We start from the raw sequence: 22,624 nt of genomic DNA, 5'->3' as shown, positions 1-22,624 counted from the left end.
CGTTCTATCATTCATTTTATAGGTAGAGCTCAAGTAAAGACGAATAGAACAAACTTAAAAGAAAAATCTCGCAGCTTACAAATGAACCTATGCAAATACATTAAACATTTTTCATTAGTCTTAAAGGTCACACGATCACTTGCTTGAGTTACCTATTCGATAGTAAAAGACAAATCGATGTTACAGGAAATCTGCTATCTCTCTCGAAAGGTCGATGTTCATTACTTTCTCTTTAAAATACAGCTATATGAGCTTTCCTATCTAAAATTTTATTCTATAGGTAATACCTATCTTTGAAAAAATATTTAAGTGACCACTTTAAAGAAACTAGCTATCATCTCTCATTCTTTAGGTTAATTTGAAGTTATTCCGCTTTTTAGGGTTCCGTAACCAAAGAGTGCCAACGGGATCCTATTACTGGTCGGTCAGCAGGCTATATAATATCTTACTAGCAGATGCCTGCGACTTTGTACGCGTGGATTTAGGTTTCTAAAAATCCCGTGGGAACTCTTTGATTTTCTGGGATAAAAGTAGCCAATGCCGCTCTCCAGGTCTTAAACTATACCCATGCAAAAAATCACGTCGATCCGTTGCTCCATTGCGACGTGATTGAAGGACAAATCAACAAACCAATAAGTCAACAAACAAACATACTTTCGCATAAGGGTAGTGATGAGCCGTAATAGCTAGAGAGTTAAAATTTTCACAGTCTGTATTACTATTAACCATGACTATAACAATAAATGATAAAAAACCAGGATGGTGAATTTCAAAATGGTCGACATGCTAACCAAAAATATTAAAAATTACATAGTGCTACTTAGATATATCTTGTACGATGGTACGGAACTCTACGTGTGCGAGTCCGACTTGCACTTGATTGTTTTTTTTTGTGTGTTCTCGGCGACAGCCGTCGTCGGTCTGTCCGTCACGGAGACAGATGCGCGCGAGTCACGACGATCCGTACTTGTCATTGTCACTGCCACTGCCAACGCCAAATTAAAGAACCCTCACTACGCTGAAATAGGCTGTGACACCGCAATCAGTTTTTACCGCATACTACTTTTAAAGCTAATAAAGCCTTTGATTCCCACTTTAGAACATTATTAAGTTAATTGTTTCTGACGGAGGCCATTTGCGGTTTTTAATTTTATAAGATTACTGACAGCTGCACGAGCGCGTGTCATCGACATTCTTTCTCGATAAAATAAATCTACGGATCATTAATTTTACCCTTACTTTAAAGCTATTAAAAAGGGTTTTGATACTATTTTTATAATAGTTTGTTTAACCTGTGATGCAACACTGTTGTTGCGCACGCAACCTGCTACATAAACTAAGAAAGCAAACGTTGACCGCATCTCAGTTTAGCGGAGATGTGACATGAGACATCGTCGTCCCGGACACTTAACAGGGCTAATTATTCCCATTAAATGGGCACAATCCATTCAAATTAACCACCGTAGGTTGAATAAAGCGCGTTTTGTGCGCTGAATGACGCACGGCCTTCCGGTGGGTGGCTGCTGTCACAACATGCAATGCGCGTCGCGGACGCACCGCACCGCATAATGAGACGTTTACTCGCATTAGCTAAAGAAATTGACAAGTGAACAATAGCGGGCCGAGGGGCAAAAGGAACGCGAAAACTGCAGAAAGAGCCGGACAGTGTCGTATCGTATTACCCGACGTAAAATATCTGGGGGAAAGGAATGAGAAATGATCGCTCGATTTAAATATGGGTAGAATACGGGAGCGCGAGCGTTCGCGTGCGTTCAGACCTCAGTAGCGTGAGAATGCACTTTATTCGGGTGGCGACAGCGGGCCCCGTCGGCCGGGGCTGCGCGGGACATCGATAAATCAGGTGCACGGTTGTGACCGCGCGTCGCTCGTATATCCAGAGCCACAATGGCCGCGCGCTGTCAGCTTGACAGTGACACTGACGCAATTGCTCGCGAGTCGCATGCGCCGGCGGACAGCGGACAGCCGCGACAGTGTTACGACCGTCCACCCCCACTCACCCCGCTATTTATTGCGCTAAATATTTGAATTAATCAGATGAGATAAAATGCTCGCGTTCGTTTAAACATTCCGTTGCGGTCACGGTGACAACTCGATGTATTGTGCGTGTATTGAGCTGATCCTTATAATAGCTGTCCACCGTATCTCGCTGCATAATTGCTTTTCCTTTTAGAATCTTTCACTGTCTTGCTATTTATTGCGAGCGTTTTATCAAGCTGCTATGTTAATTTATTGGGCTCTTTCATCATACTTTATATGTGAAAACCAATAACCTGACTGTAATATTAATAACTAAGTAGCTTATGCCCGCGACTTCGTCCGCTTGAACTACACAATTTCAAACCCCTGTTTAACCCCTTTAGGGATAAAATTTTCAAAAATCATGAACCATGTCTCACTAACATCGAAATGACGTCATTTTGCCGTCAGCCGAAATGAAAATACCTATACCATCAGCTCGAAACTTCAGTCTAATGCTGAAGTCACTAAAAGGGCGGCCACGCGCGTTAGCAATTTGCCGGACTTATAACTACAAATCGAAATATGACTGTCAGCTTTTTGAGACAATTGTAGTTTATTGCAGATCATGTTATTAATCTGTGGTCACATGAAGGGTAGCAATAAAGTGAACAGGATCGTTTTTATGAGCGGTACTCGCACCAACCGTGGTGGCAGAATGGCATACAGCTTTATGACAACGGGTCCAGACGGACACACGATACTTGACATGGCTCGGCTAGGAAACATCACATCCCATGTATCTCGGCTCCTCTAGGGCAGTATGAAAATGTTACGTGCAAGAATTCGCTCGGGACACTTGTGTGAGTTATTTCATAACCACTTTGTTAATATTATTAGCGCGAATAGATAATAATTATTGTCTCATATTTATATATCTTGTTGCAACGAAGTCTGTATCATTGTGGTTGACAATACTTTTACTTATTCATACGAAACGTTGTTGGCTTCTTCTCGGCAACATTTAAAATCGAAGGGATAATACAAAAATTTACAGATTAACTATGTAGTTTGAAATACATCGTTACACACAAGTCAGCCACATTTCGTAATAATATAAGTATATTACGCGGCAGGTTGAGATGGCAATCGGGATATGAGGCGGGGGGACGCCCCTCAAACCCGCAATCACCCGCGTTATTCCGCACTAGGTTAGCGTGGCGGATGTGCGGGTGTGTGGGGCGTCTCCCGCCCGATTCTCATCTCGACCTGTCGCGTATCTACTATATGTATCCGTGGAATTTACATTACGTACGGGTGCAGAACTTGACGATTTCTTGAGGCACAATAGTAGAAAGGTGGAGAAGGAACCAGGTCAAAAAGTTCCTGGGCACACTCTCCGAAATACATAATATATCCCTTGGAATATCGATAATATGTACGTTTAATAGAGCTATGAAAATAGACCCCATTATTTAAAATCTAAATAATATATAAAAGGAAAAGATGACTGACTGACTGACTGATTTATCAACGCACAGCTCCAACTACTTGACGGATAGGGCTAAAATTTGGCATACAGATAGCTATTATGACGTAGGCATTTGTTAAGAAAGGATTTTTGAAAATTCATCCCCTAAGGGGGATTTGTGTAGGCTTCGCGAATAAAGTCGCGAGCATAAGCAAGTCGAGAATAAAAACCACAAAAGCAAATTAACACCTGCACTGCATCCTACAGATTAAATAACAGTAAAATGCAAAGGGCAGGCCAGTGTCGCGTATCAAATCTAAAATTCCTACGGGCACCGCGTGAACGGTTAATTTAGAGTCGGCACAGACGAGCGATCGGTATCGGGGCGGGCTCAGTTTATCAGTTTCTAGCGTACGTCCGGTTCGAAATGTCATGTGGTACATTATGTTAAGGACTTGCTAATAATAAGCAACAAAAGCAGAGGAGTTGTGAATTAAAATATATGTCACATAGCTATAGAGCAGTGTTTTTCAACTTTTTTGAAGACGTTAAAAGACCTCCTTACAAGTTAAAAAAATCTGGCCCCCCTTAGTTAAACTATGGCATTAATTCAAAGACTTTGTATATATTATTAATAATATTATATAGCGAACGGGCCTGTCTGTCTACTAGCCTTTCACGGCCTGTCTGTTTAACCGATTTTAACAAAATTTGGTACAGAGATAGCTTTAGAGAGAGAGAGAGAGAGAGAGAAAATTAAAGAGTTTCCACGGGATTTTCAAATGCGCCTATGAAGTTGCGGACATCATCCAGTTTTCTTTATAGTGAGAAACAGTTTTTCTACTGTGAAAGTTTGAAAAACACTGCTTTAGAGCACTAAAATACATAACAAAGTCAAAAAAGTTTGTTTAAAGTAGACACAGACGAGCGATCAATTGTATCTGAATATTATATTGATACTGATTATCGCTAGGTCTTATACCTACCTTGTATAGTTTGTTTCATTGTAGGTACTTTGATAACGTCTTTGAAGTCATTTCCGCTGTCATTCGTGAATGAAGATAGAGGCTGCTATAAAACTGCTACCTCTTGTATCAAGTAGTAGCTTAGGATGAGATCTATACTAGAGCATTTTTTGCCTCTTTTCAAACTTAAGATAGACTTAGAATGAGGCCGATGTATGTAGGTATATTTATATCTATCTAAATAAATCTTTCTCGTCTTAACTATGAGCAAAGTCAAAGTGTGCTCTAGTCTATAGATCTCAACCGTAAACTCACTTTATATTACCCGCTCTCTCTTGTGCTTTGCACACCAACGTTACAAATAAAATTAAAATTGCAAAATTCCCGGCGATTTCACATATGGGCTCTAGATGATCTCGCGCGTTATCAATTTGACATCCGAGGCATTTGCACGTTTATATCGATATAATTTATGTCCCCAACACTATTGATTAATGTTGTAATTGGCTACAAAATACAATAGCTTAAGATCAGGCGGAAAATTATGAGGACCTACTTGAGAAAAGTTGACTAAGAATGTGATATATACATAATATCTTCACCGCTTGAGTGCGGACTTGAAAAGCCGAAGTGTTTGTCACTTCACCTTGTGGCCGGGGGGAAAGCTGGAAAGACTTATGCATGTTGGGGTCCCAAACTGATGAAATGGCGACTCCCTTCACTGAAAAGTCTTATGTCCAGCATGGACATTTGGTCAAGATGGATGTGAGTGTGGAGATCTACCTGTCAGGTCATTTCCTGGTTCACGGTTTTCAACTTTTTCTAATCGGAATAGGCTGACATACCTACATTGTGACTTATAGAAAGTCTTTTTCGATTTTCGAGTATATTGCACACGCGTAGCGAACATCACAATTGAATTTACTAATAAATACCCGCCATAATATTAGGTAAGATAAAGTCACTACTGTAAGTTTCAATTCCAAGTACATATCAGTTTTTACTAAGTATACCTATTTAGATAATCAATTTTCCAAAAAGTTTAAGAGAGATTGCATTGCAGCAAAGTCAAAATATATATACAGGCTAAAATTAAGTTTCAGCTTTTTGAGTACCTACTCTCTCAAAATTTCCCACTAGCCCTCCGACTACAATCATTAAAACATTGGAAACAGTTTATTAGGGGTAATTATTTGTGATTCATACGTGTTTAAGTTTCACCTTGATACCGTTTAGCAATAATAATGGTCATAAAAATAGCATTTGCAGACCGCAGACCAGGGATACTATTTAGGGTTCAATAAGTAGGTTCATGTTGTATAAATGTATGAATTTTTTTCTTAGCTGGCTTATGGATAATTTTTTATTCAACTATACAGTTTTTATCAAATGGCTTACATCTGTTACTGATTAACAAAAGCGGACAAAATATTCCATCAAGATTCCACCCATACCTACTCCATCCGAACGTGACGTTCAGAATTGACAGGCGGCTATTGTCGGTTATAAAAATATAAAATATTTATACTTTTATCAAGATTTTATCTAATCGACCTAGACTTTATAATAATTTAAAACAAATGATATCTAATTTTATAAGCCTACTGCATTCAATTCCAGCAACTATCTCGAGTTACAATTCCTGAATCGAATCTTGAAAAGTTGCTCCGCAAGCGCGACATTTCTACTTTATTTCTTTGTTCGAGTACCCTTGTATCTTATTTATACCCTTTCGACGAGCATTTCCTACAAGAACCGGTTCCAAGGTTACCACCTACCACGGGTGCAGGAGCCACGGAACTAGTTATCAATTATCCAATCCAAGAAAAGAACAAACAGCATTTTCATGAGGCAGTGGCCCAGCACGTGCTTCTGATTGACTGGCTGTGAATGGCGGAACGACTCGTAAGTATTTTGACACGGCAAAAACGCGCGACGCGTTATGGAAGCTATACAATCTACGAGTGTGAATCGATTTGATCCATTGGTTTTATTGATTGATTGACAATTTCGCTGAATTATTCAAGCGGACACGAATACCGACATTCCGGGCGCTTGCAAAAAACGCCGTCGCGAAGACCCAAATATAAAGCTCGATGGACGTCGTGGGAGTGGCTCGTTACGGGACATATTTCGAGATTGGAGACGCTAGAAAAACGGGAACGTTTGGTGATGAGAATGTCATGTCCCTCGTTCCCAACGACATATTTGCGAGTCGGGGCCGCGTTTTGCGATAATTACAGCGCATAACGCGGCCGGAGCGCGAGGAATGCTCCGCTCTGAGCTCACCGCCTCGGATTTATAATGACGGCGGAGTGTCGCTCCGCGCTGTCCTATCGACGGCGCAGCGTGCGGAGCAGAAAAAGCGCGCGGTGCAGCACGCGGGGCGGACTCGTTCCCATGCCGCCGTCCTCCTCCCGCGTCGGCGACGGCGCTTTTTTCCCTATCGCCCGCTAAACGACTAGCGAAAATATCTCGAAATTGACATTCCTCTCATAATTCCATCCGAGACATATCCTTAGCTATGTCCGGCGAAATTTAATCTGTCTGATAAAAATACTCATGAAATTCGCCGTCGACAACGCTGACGTGATGTAATTACCGGCTGAATTTTGAGTCGGATGGGTGTGCAGTTGTGCACTCTCGCTTTTTTGTCGCACGTCAATTATATAAATTGTTTGTGCAATAAATTTCGCTGTATCTCTTTGGACGGGTGGCGGGCCGGCGCGGCGGTGGCGGTATGCGGGGACGATACAGCTTTGCTCTTCGCTATACGAGCCCAATTAGCATGGGATCGATAGGCGCGCCGATGCCGATCTGCTGTCAGCTGCACCGCATTGCGTAAGCGGCTGTTATCTAATCTGAACTTAATGAATGCCCCGCTACTATCACGAAGATGATTTAACCCCTATCCAGGACGAGAATTGCGGGACTGTTTTATTGGGATTGATTAAATTTATTATACCTTAGGGCTTTAATTTTAAATTTACTCCTGAGATGATTATGAATATCAATTCTGACGTGGCTTATGATAAAATATTTTGGACTTCGTTAATAAAAATTAGACATAATATTTAGACCCTTTTATATGGGTATAGTAGGTAAGTATATTCTTTTATATTAATTTTAAACCCTGTTTTTAATTTAACTGCGATGGTGTTAGTGTTCATGTTAAAATTACTCAAACCTTACAGACCAGTCAAAATCATCGACAGACATTATATTTTCTTGAATATTCATCCAAACATGCTTCAATAAAACTTAAATAACATCACCTTCCATCATCAAGCGTTTATTACTTATGTAGTTTAATAAAATCCACAATTAATTTAGCCACGCATGGAAAAAAATCTATAAAACCAATCTAAACTCAACCATTGCAGCTCGATAATATGAAGTCATCGACCCAAACTGATTTCATACTTGATGATCGCACATCTACCAGCAAGCACCGTATGTGCCGCATTACTTAGAATTCGCTGCAAACTGATGACGTATCCCTATTTCAAGCACTCTGGAATCTATGACTGGGGCCCCTGTTGAACAACCCCTAGTTAACGAACCTCTATAAGGAGTGGAACTTTCTTCCGGTACCCATGTTTCCTGTCACGTGGGTACGACAGGAGTGTCTTCTAGGGTTCAAGGCTAGTGCAATAACCTAACCTGGACCTTATCATTGCTTTTAGAATAGAATAGAATATGTTTTTATTCAAGTAGACTTTTTACAAGCGCTTTCGAATCGTCGGGTAGTTTTAATTTACAAGGCAAGATTGTTGTCAAACGCATGTTTATCTTCAATTGAACAAAAATAACAATTTAAGGGTGCCTGTCCACTCTAACGGAGCGGAATGGAGATTTGTTTAGTTGATTGATCATATAAAAAAATCTTCTATTAGTAATCTGATTGGTCTGCTGCACAGGCAGTCACATTGTCGAATGAAAATTTTACGGGAAAAAAATTGGTGGTACAGCGTCTACCACTTTGAAACCAGCTTTGATGCGTTTTCATTGAAACAAAGATGAGTGGAAATGAGCTATGAAAATAGGAGAGTGTTTCCATTAAAACATAGTGTAGAAAACCACCAAAACTATCAAAGTTTTCGATTTATGTTAACTCGTATTAGGAGTACTAAGCTAAAAAATTAAATGTTAAGGCACGTACTCATAGATGTGTGAACAGTCTTAGCCGGTGTCCGAGGCTCATTCAGTAGATGGGCACAACAATTTTCACATTATTCATGCCATCTGAATATTCCAACATCAGTTTCACCCACCATTAATTGTTATAGCCAGGCTTTAAGAGCACACACTGACCTTAACTTCGGCGAGCAATGATGAACGATAATCAATCGGTTTTCCCAGATCTGAGGATCTTGACGAGAAATCTAGATAATAATGACCTTCTATGAAGTTCCGTCGCTTAATATATTGACAGTGTCGTGAGAGTTCAGAATGGCGGTTTCCTTGACTTGGTCGACTATCGGCACAGTTCACGATAGTTAGGGAACTTCTAACAAAAGGCTTCGATGTCACTGGCAGGAGTTATTTGAAAGTAGCCCTATTTTTCTTTGATTTCACGCCACCGTCTAAAATTTGACATATCGTCTATTCAGGATCAAACCGAGAGTTCCCTCCCTCCAGTTCAGTATGCTATCGGGTTCGGATATCTTCCTCGTATTATTTTGCCCTTTACTGTTTCTCTGACATGTGATGGCTTTGGTTTCTGTGGCATGACGTGTCCTAAATAGCTAAAATTCAAGTCCTTAGCCGACTACAGGCAGCAACAGCAAAGCGTCGTGCCGCGTACCACATTTCATAGAAACATAGAAACCAGTTGTGTCGCGACGACAATTCTGTAGTTGCTGCCTGCAGCTGGCCATACCAGCTGGCAGACCACAAACTGCAAGCGACACCACTGGTTTATAGCTGTATGCAATCTGCGGCCGTGGCTGCAGGCCGCAATGTTGCCGCGAATGAATCAATTTCATACAGATTCAGAGAAGCCAGTTTGCGGTCTACATCTCGCACTTGTACCTTAAAGATGCGCTGTAGACAGGTGTTTAAAACACATAAACCAAATTGATGGTCAGAATCTTTATCGAGATAAATAAATTGCTCCGTGAGTTCGCGAAAAAGCTTGCCATTCTACAGCACCGTGTTTCACGCTAAGATGTTTTATGGATGCAGCCTTCGATTCGTAAAGCCCATAGTTGTTTATTACTGCGGCCGTGTGAATATTGATTTTTGGGTCAACAGCTTCACTCTGCATTGTGTTGGTGCTTTATGCTTCAGGCTTTCGTTTCTTTGGGCCCTAGCCCGCTGTGACGAATCAGGTGGCTGGATACGTATAATGTAAATTTACGTAATTTTCGTTTGGTTTACTACGCTATTAAAGATAAACAGGCACATAAAGGTTCGTACGCACCTGAGCGGTGCGGCGCGGCGCTTCAGTCCGACTGCAGAACGCTACACCTCAGGCCGCTCGACGGTGCCTACCGCACTACAACTTCAGTACGCGGCAGCTCGCGTCACTTGCGCGTCACTTTTACACCCGTTCGCGTACGAGCAACAACGTCGCAAGATGAGCGACAGTGAAGAGGATTTGATTATTATTTCTTTGTTGTGCAGAAGAAGAACGAATTATCGAAGAGAAAAAACCGGCCAAGTGCGAGTCAGGCTCGCGCAATGAGGGTTCCGTACTACAGTCGTATGATTTCGATAATTCAAAAACTATGATGCATAAAAATAAATAAAAATCTGTTTTAGAATGTACAGGTGAAGACCTTTCATATGATACCCCACTTGGTATAGTCACTCACTTCGAAAGTTGAAAATACTAATTATTAGTTCATGACCACAATTTAATTTTTTTTGTGTGATCTAACCCTAAATTCACGGTTTTCAGATTTTTCCCCAAATGTCAGCTATAAGATCTACCTACCTACCAAATTTCATGATTCTAGGTCAACGGGAAGTACCCTGTAGGTTTCTTGACAGACAGACGGACAGACAGACAGACAGACAGACAGACAGACAGACAGACAGACAGACAGACAGACAGACAGACAGACAACAAAGTGATCCTATAAGAGTTCCGTTTTTCCTTTTGAGGTACGGAACCCTAAAAAAGAAGAAGAAATGGATTGCTGACATACCAAAGTCACGCTATCAAGAAGGATATCACATTTTGTTTCCTCGCCTTCTTAATGACTCTGTACCATTTCACATTTACTTCAGAATGTCGAAGACAAAATTCTTTATGCTATTGCCTAATAGTTTTTGTGGAAATTACATTAGAAACAATAGGTATACCACACAGGTCGGTAATATAATCCTACAAGAAACCTATGTCCAGCAGTGGACATATCTATCGGTTGATGATGATGATGATGATGATAGTTTTTATGGAAATTATAAAAAAATATTTATGCATATCCATACTTATATTATTATCAACGCAAAAGTGTATTTGTCTGTCTATCTACTAGCTTTTCACGGCTCAACAGCTTAACCGAATTTGATGAAATTTGGTACAAAGTTGAATTACATCCCGGGGAAGGACAGGCTACTTTTTATCCTGGAAAATGAAAGAATTTCCACAGGATTGTTAAAGGCCCATTTATATGAAGTTTGGACCAGAGGTAGCTTGCATTCCGGGAATTGACAGAGGTAGGCAACTTTTTATCCCGGAAAATCAAAGAGTTCACACGGGATTAAAAATCTAAAAAAAAATGCAACTAGATGATGCCTGCGACTTCGTCCGCGTGGATTTAGATTTTTCTATAGGTGAGCACATTTCCGGGAATTACCTACTAGTACCTATATACCTGAGATAGATTATACCCTGTAGGATAAAAGTAGCCTATGTGTACCTACACATAGGCTAGTTTTATCCCGAAAATCAAAAAGTTTCCACGGGATTTTTAAAAAACCTACATCTACGCGAACGAAGTTGCGGGCATCAGCTAGTCCCTTAGGTTCTGTGGAAATTACATTAGAAAAAGCATTTTCGCAAAATGTCTTTGTTTTATGTGCAATAGAATATATAAAATAGGCAGGTAAACACAGGTACATATTATATCTAAATACCTATATAAAAGAAAAAGGTGACTGACTGACTGATCTATCAACGCACAGTTCAAACTACTTGACGGATCGGGCTGAAATTTGGCATGCTGGCTAGCTAACTAGCTAATATGACGTAGACATCCGCTAAAAAGGGATTTATGAAAATTCAACCCCTAAGGGGGTAAAATAGGGGTTCGAGATTTGTGTAGTCCACGCGGACGACGTCGCGGGCATAAGCTAGTATAATATAAACACAAGTACAACAATAGGTAGGCATATTTCCGAAACTATTAATTCTACCTAGATGAAGTAGGTAGGTATAATATGTACATAATATATTATAGTTATTTAATCAGGATTATTTTTACCATTGATGTTTTCTCATAACGCTCGGAGAGACATTTATACATTTAGACACTGGGAAGGGGGGAAGCCGACATCCTAGGGGTTGGGACCTTTGAGGATATACTTCTAAGAGCATGAGGAACACGTCATGTGTCAAAAATTAAACCTACGTTATTTATTTTGAGGTCTATCTTGCCGATTCTTGCCTGTACTTTAAATACCTAACAAGATGCGCGTGTATCTTATTCGAGCGACGTACGCATACTGAAGCGCCGCGCCGCGCCGCTGGGTATGTCGCACTAGCGTCACTGCACTGCGCGTCGCTTCGGTGCGCTTCAAAATATTCTCTCCAGCCGTGCCGCGCGGCAACGCGCGGTGAAGCGCCGCGCCGCGCCGCTCTAGTGCGATATGCGCCATACAAAATGATAGAAATGATATTTTGAAGCTCTGTGCCGCGACGTGAAGCTCACTGAAGCGCCGCGCCGCGCCGCTCAGGTGCGTACGAACCTTTAGACGTTACGTTCTGTTACATGTCGGTGCAATTGTTTAGTTGGATTAGCAGTACATATTTCATCGATTCCGTATATTTTAGTGGCTTGCTGCTGATCAGCAATTCCGAACTATGGATTTTGTTTATTTTTTAATTTTTGTTCTTATTCCCTCCTTCTCAGTCAAAAACAAATCCTATGGAGTAAGATCGTTCGAATTAATTTATGTTTTTTAACGCCAAAACCTTTACTCTGCTTACATCCATTTGGAATTAAAATGATTTCAAATTGGTTAAACTGTTTGAGCTTGGTGTGTTGAATGTATGTACTTATGTGTAAATACTGGCATTTGTTTCAGATACAAGGGAAACAGGGTTCGTGAACGCGATCACCGCGGCCGGTGTCACGTACGCCATCACCAGGGCGTGTACAGCAGGCTCGCTACTGGAATGCTCATGTGAAAAGGTGGGTACGAAACTTTTCGTACCGTGAAAAATTGTGCTCATTAATTGCTTGTATATAATCTCTAAAAAAAGCCTGAAACCTGCACGCCTGAAAGTTATCCATAACGTTCTCAAAGGTGTGTCATCATCATCATGATTAACCCATCGCCAGGTCACTACAGAGTACGGGTCTCCTCTGAGACAGAAGAGTTTTGGCCACAGTCTACCAGGCTGGCCATGTGCGGATTGGTACACTTCACACACCTTTGAGAACATTGTGGAGAACTCTCAGGCAAGGTGTGTGAAGTCCGCTAATCCACACTGGATCAAAGTGGCTGACTATGGCCTAAACCCTTCTCATGTTGAGAGGAAACTCGGTAGCAGGGAGCAAGTTCATCATGATGATATTCATTCCTTATAATAAACCTCTAAGTTATACAAACCAGCTAATTCTTTCATCCTTCCATCAGGGCGTTCCCAAACCTCGTCGCGGGAGAACGCAAGTGCCCCAGCCTCCGTCTCTAGCGCAGACAGATCAGTGGCAGTGGGGCGGCTGTAGCGACAACGTCCGCTTTGGCCTGCAGAAGTCCAGGGAGTTCATGGACAGTAGATACAGGAAGAGGAGTGATATCAAAACCCTGATAAAGCTGCATAATCATAACGCTGGGAGGTTGGTCAGTAAAAATTTTGAACTTTAGTAAATTTGTTACCAGCCTGCATGCGTCTTTTTTATGTATATAAAAATAGTGAGCAAATGAGCAGACGGGTCACCGTCGCTCATTTGCAGCACCAGAGAAACCGCCAATGCGTTGAGGAATTTGTTGATCCGCCCCTTGAATGTCTTCTGCCAGACAAAGGCCTTTTCGACAGCATATGGCAACTACCTCATTCACTCGCTTTTCGCCTTCTTGAAGTTCTCAGTCCATCTCGCTGGTGACCATCCCACACTGCGATTACCGATTACTTTGCTGATTTATATAGAATTTTGATTCAATATTTTTGTAGGTATCGCTAGTGCTAAATAATATTACATAGCAAGTAGATTATTATACCAACCATATTGAAATAAATGATAATCATAATGAAACAGAACCACGTAAGACCACGTTATAGCTAATATCGGCAAAATAATACATGAATTTTCTGAAATATTAAGCTACTGTTTTGTTTTCAGGCAATTAGGAATAATATGAAAGTGGAGTGTAAATGTCACGGGCTGTCAGGCTCTTGCACTCTTCGGACTTGCTGGTGGAGAATGCCCACCTTTAGAGAAGTAGGGGAACGTCTGAGAGACAAATTCGAAGGTGCTGCTAAGGTAAGACATCATTAATTTAAGAGCTGTGCTCTTCTCAATATTTCCATCTGGCTATCTCTTTTGCTTCTCTATACATTAATGATCTATCATCTAACCCCAACATTCTTCTTGGCCTGCTCTATAAAATCTATTCTTGGTTTTACCACTCCTCGACTTCCCTCTATCACATATATTATATACCTACACGTAAATAACTAATGACTCTCCAAACCTTTTAATTTTGAGGTTCAATTTAAATTTAAGATTTCCTGGAAAATTCTGCAAAAGTTTTGCATTAATCTCAGTTAATTGTATATATAGTTATTTGTACATTTCAGTGACCCCTTTACCATATTTTGTACTTCTAGTGAGATATGTATAAGCATGCAAATGTATAATATTTAATATGTAGTAATAATAATTTAATAATTTTAATCCTATTTTTATTGTAAGTACCTAAAATTGTATTTGCAATACCCTGACAGGGTCTCATGTACTGCTTATATTTAGCTTTAAGCACCCACCATCAATTAATGTAAATGTACATGAAAGCAAATAAATAAATCTAATCTAATCTAATCTATGAATAATTTTAATAAGCAATTCATACTTTAGCGTGTTGATATATAATATTACATTTTCTCCTACCATATAGTAGAAACCTAGCAGTCACACAGATAATATGACACTTAAAATAAAATTTTTATTTCACAGGTGATCTCAAATAACGACGGCGATAGTTTTATGCCTGAGAGTCCTAATATTAAGCGACCGGGGAAAAAAGATATAATATATTCAGAAGAGTCGCCTGATTTCTGCAGTCCTAACATGAAGACTGGATCTCTTGGTACTGAAGGACGCCAGTGCAATATAAGCTCTGCAGGAACTGATAGTTGCGATCAACTCTGCTGTAGGAGAGGTTACATACAAACATCTATCAAGGAGGCTGAAAATTGCAATTGTCAGTTTAAGTGGTGTTGCGAAGTCATTTGTAAAACATGTTATGTGAAGCGAGACATACAAACGTGCCTTTAATGTGATAGACAATAATAACGTGGTTAAATTTAATTAAAGTATTTTTTAAACAATTTTAAATCTTATTTTATTTCTCGTTTCCATTGCTAAAAAAAATTCTCGTGAATATACCTATCTTTGCCTTCGTCACCTGTTTCGTAGTCGGATTGTCCTAGTAGTTTTAGTTTCTTAGGATTAAACATTTTGTGTTTTAAAGGTTTACGATCGAATATACGTGTGATATTTACTATTCCATCGTATGTCGTAAAATTTTCAGTAACCACATTATTTTTTTTAGATTTTTTACCTTCTCTATCACTAATTTCACTACTTTTCTCTTTTTCAGCGTCTTTTTCTTTATTTTTACTATCGACGTGATTACATACCTTTTTATTACTATCAGTAAAACGATTATTTAATTCTATATAAGTATCCTCACTCTCACACGCATTTAGTTTGTCTTCATTTTCTTTATTTTTATCAATGTTATAATCTTTATCACCATCTTCATCATCATTTTCAAGTTCATTATTTGAACTTAGTTTCTTTTCATTTTCTTCATTAATGTTTAAACTATAATCTATTTCTTCATTATTATCATCCTCAGGATTATTATTGTCCTCATTACTGTATTCATTTTTAATATCATCATTCAATTTTTCACTTGAATTAAGGTATTTTTCATTTTCTTTATTTTCACTGTCTTTACTTTCATTGTCATCAGTCATCACTTTATCGTCATTATTATCATTATTCATTTCTTCAATACTATTTTCTTCTTCATAAGAGACTTGCTCTTTTTCTGATTCGCCCAGATACCGGCTAGGCATTTTCCTGGGCTTTATCTCAAGATTCTTGTTTGGCTGAAGAAGAACCGGTTTACTGCCTGGTGTAAAAAGTTTACTACATTCAGCCACTGGGGTTTCTCGGTTTCTTAAGATATAATTATAAAGCATTGCAATCTTCAAAATATCTTGCGAACTAAACCCTTTTTCTTTATTTTTAGGAGCTGGCTGCAATTCATATTTTATAATTATATATTATTATTATTTTAATCTTACCAAATTAAAAAAAATATCGTAAGGCAATCGAGGCTATATATTGCTAAAGCCGATTAAGTCTTTATTGGGTTAGGTGCGACTTATTGGGTTTTAGTAATAGGTATCCCCTCGCACTATTTTTATAAAAATATATTTACAGAGTCAAGACTGTGAAATAAATAATAATCGCGTGGCTTTCGTTGAACTGTAACTTTCCCGTTTGAAGTATATTTGAAAGGTCCATAGTGGCCCGCGCTTTCAAAATCATACGTCAGGTTGTGAAACAACCATTCACAGTCCTTTAATTTATTAAATAAATGTAGTTTATCTGCAACAGGCACATAAAATATTATATCTAAAATGTATAATCTAAAATGTAAATTATAAAGCAGAAGAGTGACGTATTCATCAGTAACGTCAACACAAGTCAGCAACCTGATGGGTGATCAACTTTGGTAGGTTCCTTGGAGTGCGCTTTAAGCCGTTGGTCATAGTTATTATGACTGACATCTAATAATCATCATCATCATTACAACCCATCACCAGCCCACTACTGAGGACGGCTCTCATAAGTATGAGAATGAGTTTAAGCTCTAGTTTACCACACCGAACAAGACGTGGATTGAACTGCTTCACACACTTGAGAACATTATGGAAAACTCTTAGGTATGCAGGATTCCTCACGATGTATTCCTTCGCCGTTAAAGAATTAAAATCTACCAATACTAACTAACTAATTGTGAAAACCTGAGAGTCGAAATCGTACTCCGTCGAGTCGTATGGAGGATTCGTCGTGGACCTGGGAGCCCATTGCATTATCATCCTAAGAAAATCCTTATCACAATAAACTTCCCTCAAGAGAAAGAGATAAGGATTCAAACTTCTAATCACGGGTTTTACCATCTAAAAATTAAATCTAAAACTGTCAAACTGCGTCTGTCCTGCGTCTTTTCATATTACATTAGTAAGAAGAGGATGCGAATACTCTTAAATTTGGTTGTGCTCAGAATCAGTACCATTGTGGCACTAATCTCTTTCTAAAGCAATGATTATATCATCTGATGTAATCGCTACCTAACTTCCGGTCCTAAGTATAAGCGAGCTGCTGCTCAATTGCGGTAGAATGACAGCTACAATGTCACGATCGCAATCACCTGTGATTGGTTGATGCTAGATCACTATTGGCTACAACGTATTGTTGCAACAAGAATACCATAAATTCTGCCAATCGCAACGACTGCGATTTTAATAATGATTGATGCAGTTTTCCCGCAATCGAGCAGCTAAATGATAATCTTATAATACATCTATGTAAGTATCTACTAGAAGTCTGAGCAGAATATTAAGCCGATTATTATCATTTTATTATCATTTTACTAGCTGAAGCCCGCGACTTCGTTCGCGTGGATTTAGGTTCTTACAAATCCTGTGCAAACTTTTTGATTTTCCGAGATAAAAAGTAGTCTTTGTCACTCTCCAGGTCTTTACCTATACCTACCCATGGCAAAAATCACGTCGTCCCATTGCTCCGTTGCGACGTGATTGAAAGACAAACCAATAAACCAACAAACCGTGGGTAGTGATAAGAGAACTAACTGAACCGCCATAGCTCGGGTACATTTCTGAAAAGCCTTTCTGTGGTGGTCGTAGATATAAAATCTCTAGGGATGCACATAGGCTACTGTTTGTCCCGGAAAATTAAAGAGTTCACAAATAATTTTCAAAAACCTAATTCCATGTGGAAGAAGTCGCGTGCATTATCATTTATTCAGTACAGAGATACCTAGCTTAGTACATATATACTTATTATTTATTGCATCCCGCATACGGATATAGGCTACTTTTTATCTCAGAAATTCGAAGAGTTTACTAGGGATTTTTAAAAGACGCGGATGAAATCGCGAGCTTCATTTTAGTAATACTTTAGGTACTTATATATGTTTTTACCTGGTATTATGCTTTCTTTCATTATATCTACATATTTATCTCTATCAGGAGCGTTATGTTGCGGAGGTACACCGACGAGAGACAGCACAACATCAGCTAGGTTTTCATCTGAATTCATACAATCGTAGCCCAACACAACCTTCTATAAGGAAAAGTAAAATTATACTGTATCTAATTTAATTTAATGTGTACATTTACAATAAAGAGAAAAAGAGAGTAAAAGTGGACAGGAAATCTACTTACTTACTTGGAGTGGGTGGGTATCTACTTAGTAATGAGTAGACTAATAAAGTTATAAGTGGAAATTGGTAGGTATGGTATGGTAGTGGGTATTGGTAAGTATTGGGAAGTATGCAATCAAACTGTGGAACCAACTCCCATCGGCGGTGTTCCCACTAGATTACAACATGGGGTTATTCAAGGGGCGAACCAACAAATTCTTAAAAGGCCGGCAACGCATCGGCGGTTCCTCTGGTGCTGCAAATGTTCATGGACGGCGGTGATCACTTAACATCAGGTGACCCGCCTGCTCGTTTGCTCACTATCTCAAATTTTTTTTTAAATATTATTTTAAACGACGTAGTCGTCGTTAGTCCTTTTCTGAAATCTGACCTGCCCCCCCAATTGTGTAAGAAACAAATTCTGCCCTTTGATTGGCTGTGAAAATATGTAAACAGTGAATCAACCCAATCAAAGAGCAGAATTTTTGACGATTTAGATAACGATGAATACGTTTTTCTTACACAATCGGGGGGCCGGCTGCCGGCTGGTCCCATGATGGACCATATCTATTCTAAATCGATTTCTACTTTCCTCTTTCCTGGTAGTGTGGTAACTAGGCGATAGAAAACATAATGAAAACCAATTTCGAATTGATTTTCCAAATTTGGCTTGCCGAGAATCGAATCCGGGGTCATCTTACTTATAACACTACAACACTCAGGGTGGTCATCAAGAAGTCAAGTCAGCTTCAACGCCTGAAGACGTCATCAGCATTTCTTTAATGTGCCTGATGCGGCTGGAGCTTTCTGCTGACGGCTTATACTGAAAAGTGCCGCTTAGTTGGAGAGGAAAGGGGAATATTAGTCATTTAACATGGCTAATATTCTTTCTACTTATTAAAAAATTTTTACAGTAATGAACAGAATAGTAGTAGGTAAACTGCCAAACCTCAAAAAGGTTAGCCCCTTTCCATCTTAGACTCATCGTCACAGGTACCAGTAGGTGAGATAGCACTAACTTGTTCCTACATTTAAAAATAAACCGGCCAAGTGCGAGTTCCGCCACCGAGGGTTCCGTATACAGTCGTATGCAAATTGCATATTGTGCATCAAAATAAATTAAAATCTGTTTTAGAATGTACAAATAAAGTGATTCATGTGATTCCCCATTTGGTATAGTAATCTTACTTTAAAAGTTGAAAATACTAATTGTTTGTTCATGGACACATTTTAATATTTTTTTTGTGTGATGTAACCACAAATTCACGGTTCTTAGATTTTTCTCTTAATTTCTGCTATAAGACCTACCTACCTGCCAAATTTCATGATTCTAGGTCAACGGGAAATAGGTACTCCATAGGTTTCTTGCCAGCCAGACAGACAACAAAATGATTCAATAAGGGTTCCTTTTTAGGGTTCCGTACCTCAAAAGGAAAAAGGGAACCCTTATAGGATCACTTTGTTGTCTGTTTGTCTGTCATGAAACCTACAGGGTACTTCCCGTTGACCTAGAATCATGAAATTTGGCAGGTAGGCTAGGTAGATATTATAGCTGAAATTTGGGGAAAATCTCAAAACCGTGAATTTAGGGTTAGATCACACAAAAAAATTAAATTGTGGTCATGAACTAATAATTAGTATTTTCAACTTTCGAATTGAGTGACTATATCAAGTGGGGTATCATATTATGAAAGGTCTTCACCTGTACATTCTAAAAAAGAGTTTTATTTATTTTTATGCATCATAGTTTTTGAATTATCGTGCAAAATGTCGAAAAAATACGACTGTAGTGTGGAACCCCATTGCGCGAGCCTGACTCGCACTTGGCCGGTTTTTATTTTTTCCTTTCGAGGTACAAAAATAATACTTTACGGTGCGCCAAACGCTGCTGATGACAGTCCAAATTTTTTACCTGAACTCCTTCGTTAGTAAAATACTTGAATGGATGATCAGCACAACCAAGCAAGCCTTTTCTGTTAAGGAAAAGGACCCATCTGGTCTCATCCTCTTCGGGTGGTTTCGGAATTTCCGCGAAACGCAAAACGGTTAACCTGTTGACTCCATCGAGAAACATACGTATTCTGTCACGTAAAACTTTATCTGGAATTAAAATTGAACGTGGAAATCTCCTATTATAATGGGCATCTTTGAGGTTGTGTTTAACTCACTGTATCATCAATATACAACGTTACTTTTAGTTTTAGTAACGCAAAAACTGCAACACGTATCCAATATTTTTACACAAAAAATATGTATACAAAATTTCAATAATCTATAATATAAAAATGAATCACTAAATGTGTTGCTCAGCGCAAATCTCGAGAACAGCTGAACCGATTTCGCTAATTCTTTTTTTATAATATTTCTTGAAGTACGAGGATGGTTCTTACGGAGAGAAAAATTTTAACAATTTGAGTCGACTAATAGGCGGAACGAAGTTCGCCAGGGCAGCTAGTTTTTAATGAAAATTTACGAAGTTATAAGCTTCTTGTGTTGAGTCGTTATCATCGCAAAAGCATGGTCACCCTAAGCGAGCGGCTATGAGCGAACGAGACGGCAGGCGTCGATAATTTAATCAGCTGGTGCATACGGTCATTCAACTAGGTGTCTAAACTTGCAAGATTTTAAAGTATTTTTTGGGCAAAATATTACACGTAAAAATGATTGCAATCGATTCTTTTACTGATTCTGAACAAATTTCCGAATCTTATTTCCTCTTCTTTCGTACTTTCAGGTTTTGCGTATACTTACTAAAATTAACGTTGTAGTACACGTACAGACCTAATTAGACTAATCAGATATGTTTCAATACATCCATTTGATCGGATTCAAAAGCGGGCAGTCCAACTTGTGGACAATACCAAACTAATCAGCTCATTGGAAAGCCTCGAGCACGGCAGAGACGTACGTAATTTTTTTTCCGTGTTCTAATCTACCTACCGTCTTTATACTGGGGAATGTTCTGAGGAGTTGTTTGACATTATTCCATCTGACCTTTTCTACCACCAAAAGCAATTTCACCCTTATCACCTGCGTGCCTGGTGCCTCCTTTCGGATTTTCCAACTAGACATTAATTAACCTATGGTTATTCAAGATGTGATCAATAAATTCCTGAAAAGTGGGTAGCGTATTGGCGGTTCCTTTGGCGCAGGAAATATTCATAGGCGGCGATAATTAATATCAGGGAATTCACCTGCTCAATTGCTAGCTAGATGTTAAAAAAAACAATTATAAAATTGTCTGACTATAATATAGCTTCCCTGCAGCTTTGTGCAACATAATTATTAAATAACATTTGCTTTAATGGCGAAGGAAAACATCGTTAGGGAATCTTCTGCGAGTTTTCTATAATGTTCTCAATTCGTGTGGGAATTCTGCCAACCCGCACTTGGTGCAGCGCGGTGCATTATGGCTTAAAATCTTCTCATTCTCAGAAGAAACTCGTTCTCAGTAGAGGGCCCGCATTAGATTGATGATGATGATGATGATGATCTTATGACGTCAAATAGTTACCAAAAGAGAAATCATCGATGTAGTACGGTATGATCCCTGTCGGCCAGATATGGAACTTTCTTATATCCTCCTGCTTAAGATCGAAGCCTGCTTCTGATCTTGTGTTATAATATTTTAACAATAGTTCTGGTTCATATTTTCTTCGTAAAGTTCCAGCAAATATTATAGCAGCTGTAAAACACTTAGATAAAATAATTTGACGACATTAAACATTGGTTCAAATGTAATGGACTGACTATAATAGCCAGCGCATGCCAGACCTTCGGTATTTTATAAAAGCTAAAGCGTTAGTTTCTCTGTGTATTGTCCCCAATAATAATTTTTAACACGGCATTATTAATTAGAGGGTCTTTCAAAATACGTAAAATTTGTTACGTTTGTTAGTTTTATGTGTGATAACCATTTTAAATTATCGATTAAACTAAAAAAAGCACGTCAAATGGTTGTGACGTCACATGCCAATATTTCATAGAAGCTCGCATACTAAGCGCGCCTTTTGACGTTTGATAAAAACTTACTGATTTGACTAGTTGTCGAATAAGACCAGATTAATTAATTACCGTTAACAGTTAACATAAAAACACAAGAAACTGCAACTTTAGTCCACGTTTCCCTAACGCACGTTAACATTGCATTAAAGTAGAAAAAAATAAAATTTATTTCGCTTCATAAAATCGATATCACAAATTGAATACAGCGCATTGTGTTTTCTTTTATAGTTTTTATTCAATAAACGAACTACAATAAATTGGTTTTCTTTAAGATTATGGTACTCTTTTTTTCCTATGGGTAGGTAAGTTGCTAATATTTGGCCAAAAGATAGGGATACTTATCAAA

The 22,624-nt window shown here is 38.9% G+C and overlaps 2 protein-coding genes across 2 annotated transcripts in view; one reads left to right on the top strand and one right to left on the bottom strand.

Moving 5' to 3' along the window:
* Positions 1 to 15,140, top strand: part of Wnt6 (Wnt oncogene analog 6) — a 48,913-nt gene extending 33,773 nt beyond the window's left edge. Inside the window, exons 3-6 of the mRNA XM_034984613.2 lie at positions 12,673 to 12,779; positions 13,228 to 13,431; positions 13,932 to 14,072; positions 14,766 to 15,140. Of these exons, the coding sequence (XP_034840504.1) occupies positions 12,673 to 12,779; positions 13,228 to 13,431; positions 13,932 to 14,072; positions 14,766 to 15,086 (773 nt within the window). The 3' untranslated portion in view covers positions 15,087 to 15,140. The remainder of the gene's footprint in view (positions 1 to 12,672; positions 12,780 to 13,227; positions 13,432 to 13,931; positions 14,073 to 14,765) is intronic.
* LOC117991703 (DNA ligase 1-like) lies at positions 15,137 to 21,867 on the bottom strand. The gene is made up of 5 exons (XM_034979338.2): positions 21,788 to 21,867; positions 20,186 to 20,373; positions 18,053 to 18,194; positions 16,264 to 16,433; positions 15,137 to 16,078 (listed from the first exon to the last, which is right to left on the bottom strand). The coding sequence occupies exons 2-5, from the start codon at positions 20,345 to 20,347 to the stop codon at positions 15,173 to 15,175; spliced, it is 1,380 nt and encodes a 459-aa protein (XP_034835229.2). The 5' UTR covers positions 20,348 to 20,373; positions 21,788 to 21,867; the 3' UTR covers positions 15,137 to 15,172.
* Between the last annotated feature and the right edge of the window lie 757 nt (positions 21,868 to 22,624).

Source organism: Maniola hyperantus, chromosome 1, assembly GCF_902806685.2.
Source record: "Maniola hyperantus chromosome 1, iAphHyp1.2, whole genome shotgun sequence".
Taxonomy (NCBI): Eukaryota; Metazoa; Arthropoda; class Insecta; order Lepidoptera; family Nymphalidae; genus Maniola; species Maniola hyperantus.
Note: the sequence above shows the minus strand (reverse complement) of the source record. Positions and strands in the feature narration are given on the sequence as shown.

What these genes read in the sequence shown, in the direction of transcription:
- LOC117991703 (XM_034979338.2), bottom strand. Translation starts at nt 20,347, where the DNA reads ATGTTTCTCGATGGAGTCAACAGGTTAACCGTTTTGCGTTTCGCGGAA. An exon ending in TTACTAACGAAGGAGTTCAG is followed by an intron (nt 18,195 to 20,185) that starts GTAAAAAATTTG and finishes TTTTCCTTATAG; the next exon opens with AAGGTTGTGTTGGGCTACGA. An exon ending in GAAAGAAAGCATAATACCAG is followed by an intron (nt 16,434 to 18,052) that starts GTAAAAACATAT and finishes TGCCTGTTGCAG; the next exon opens with ATAAACTACATTTATTTAAT.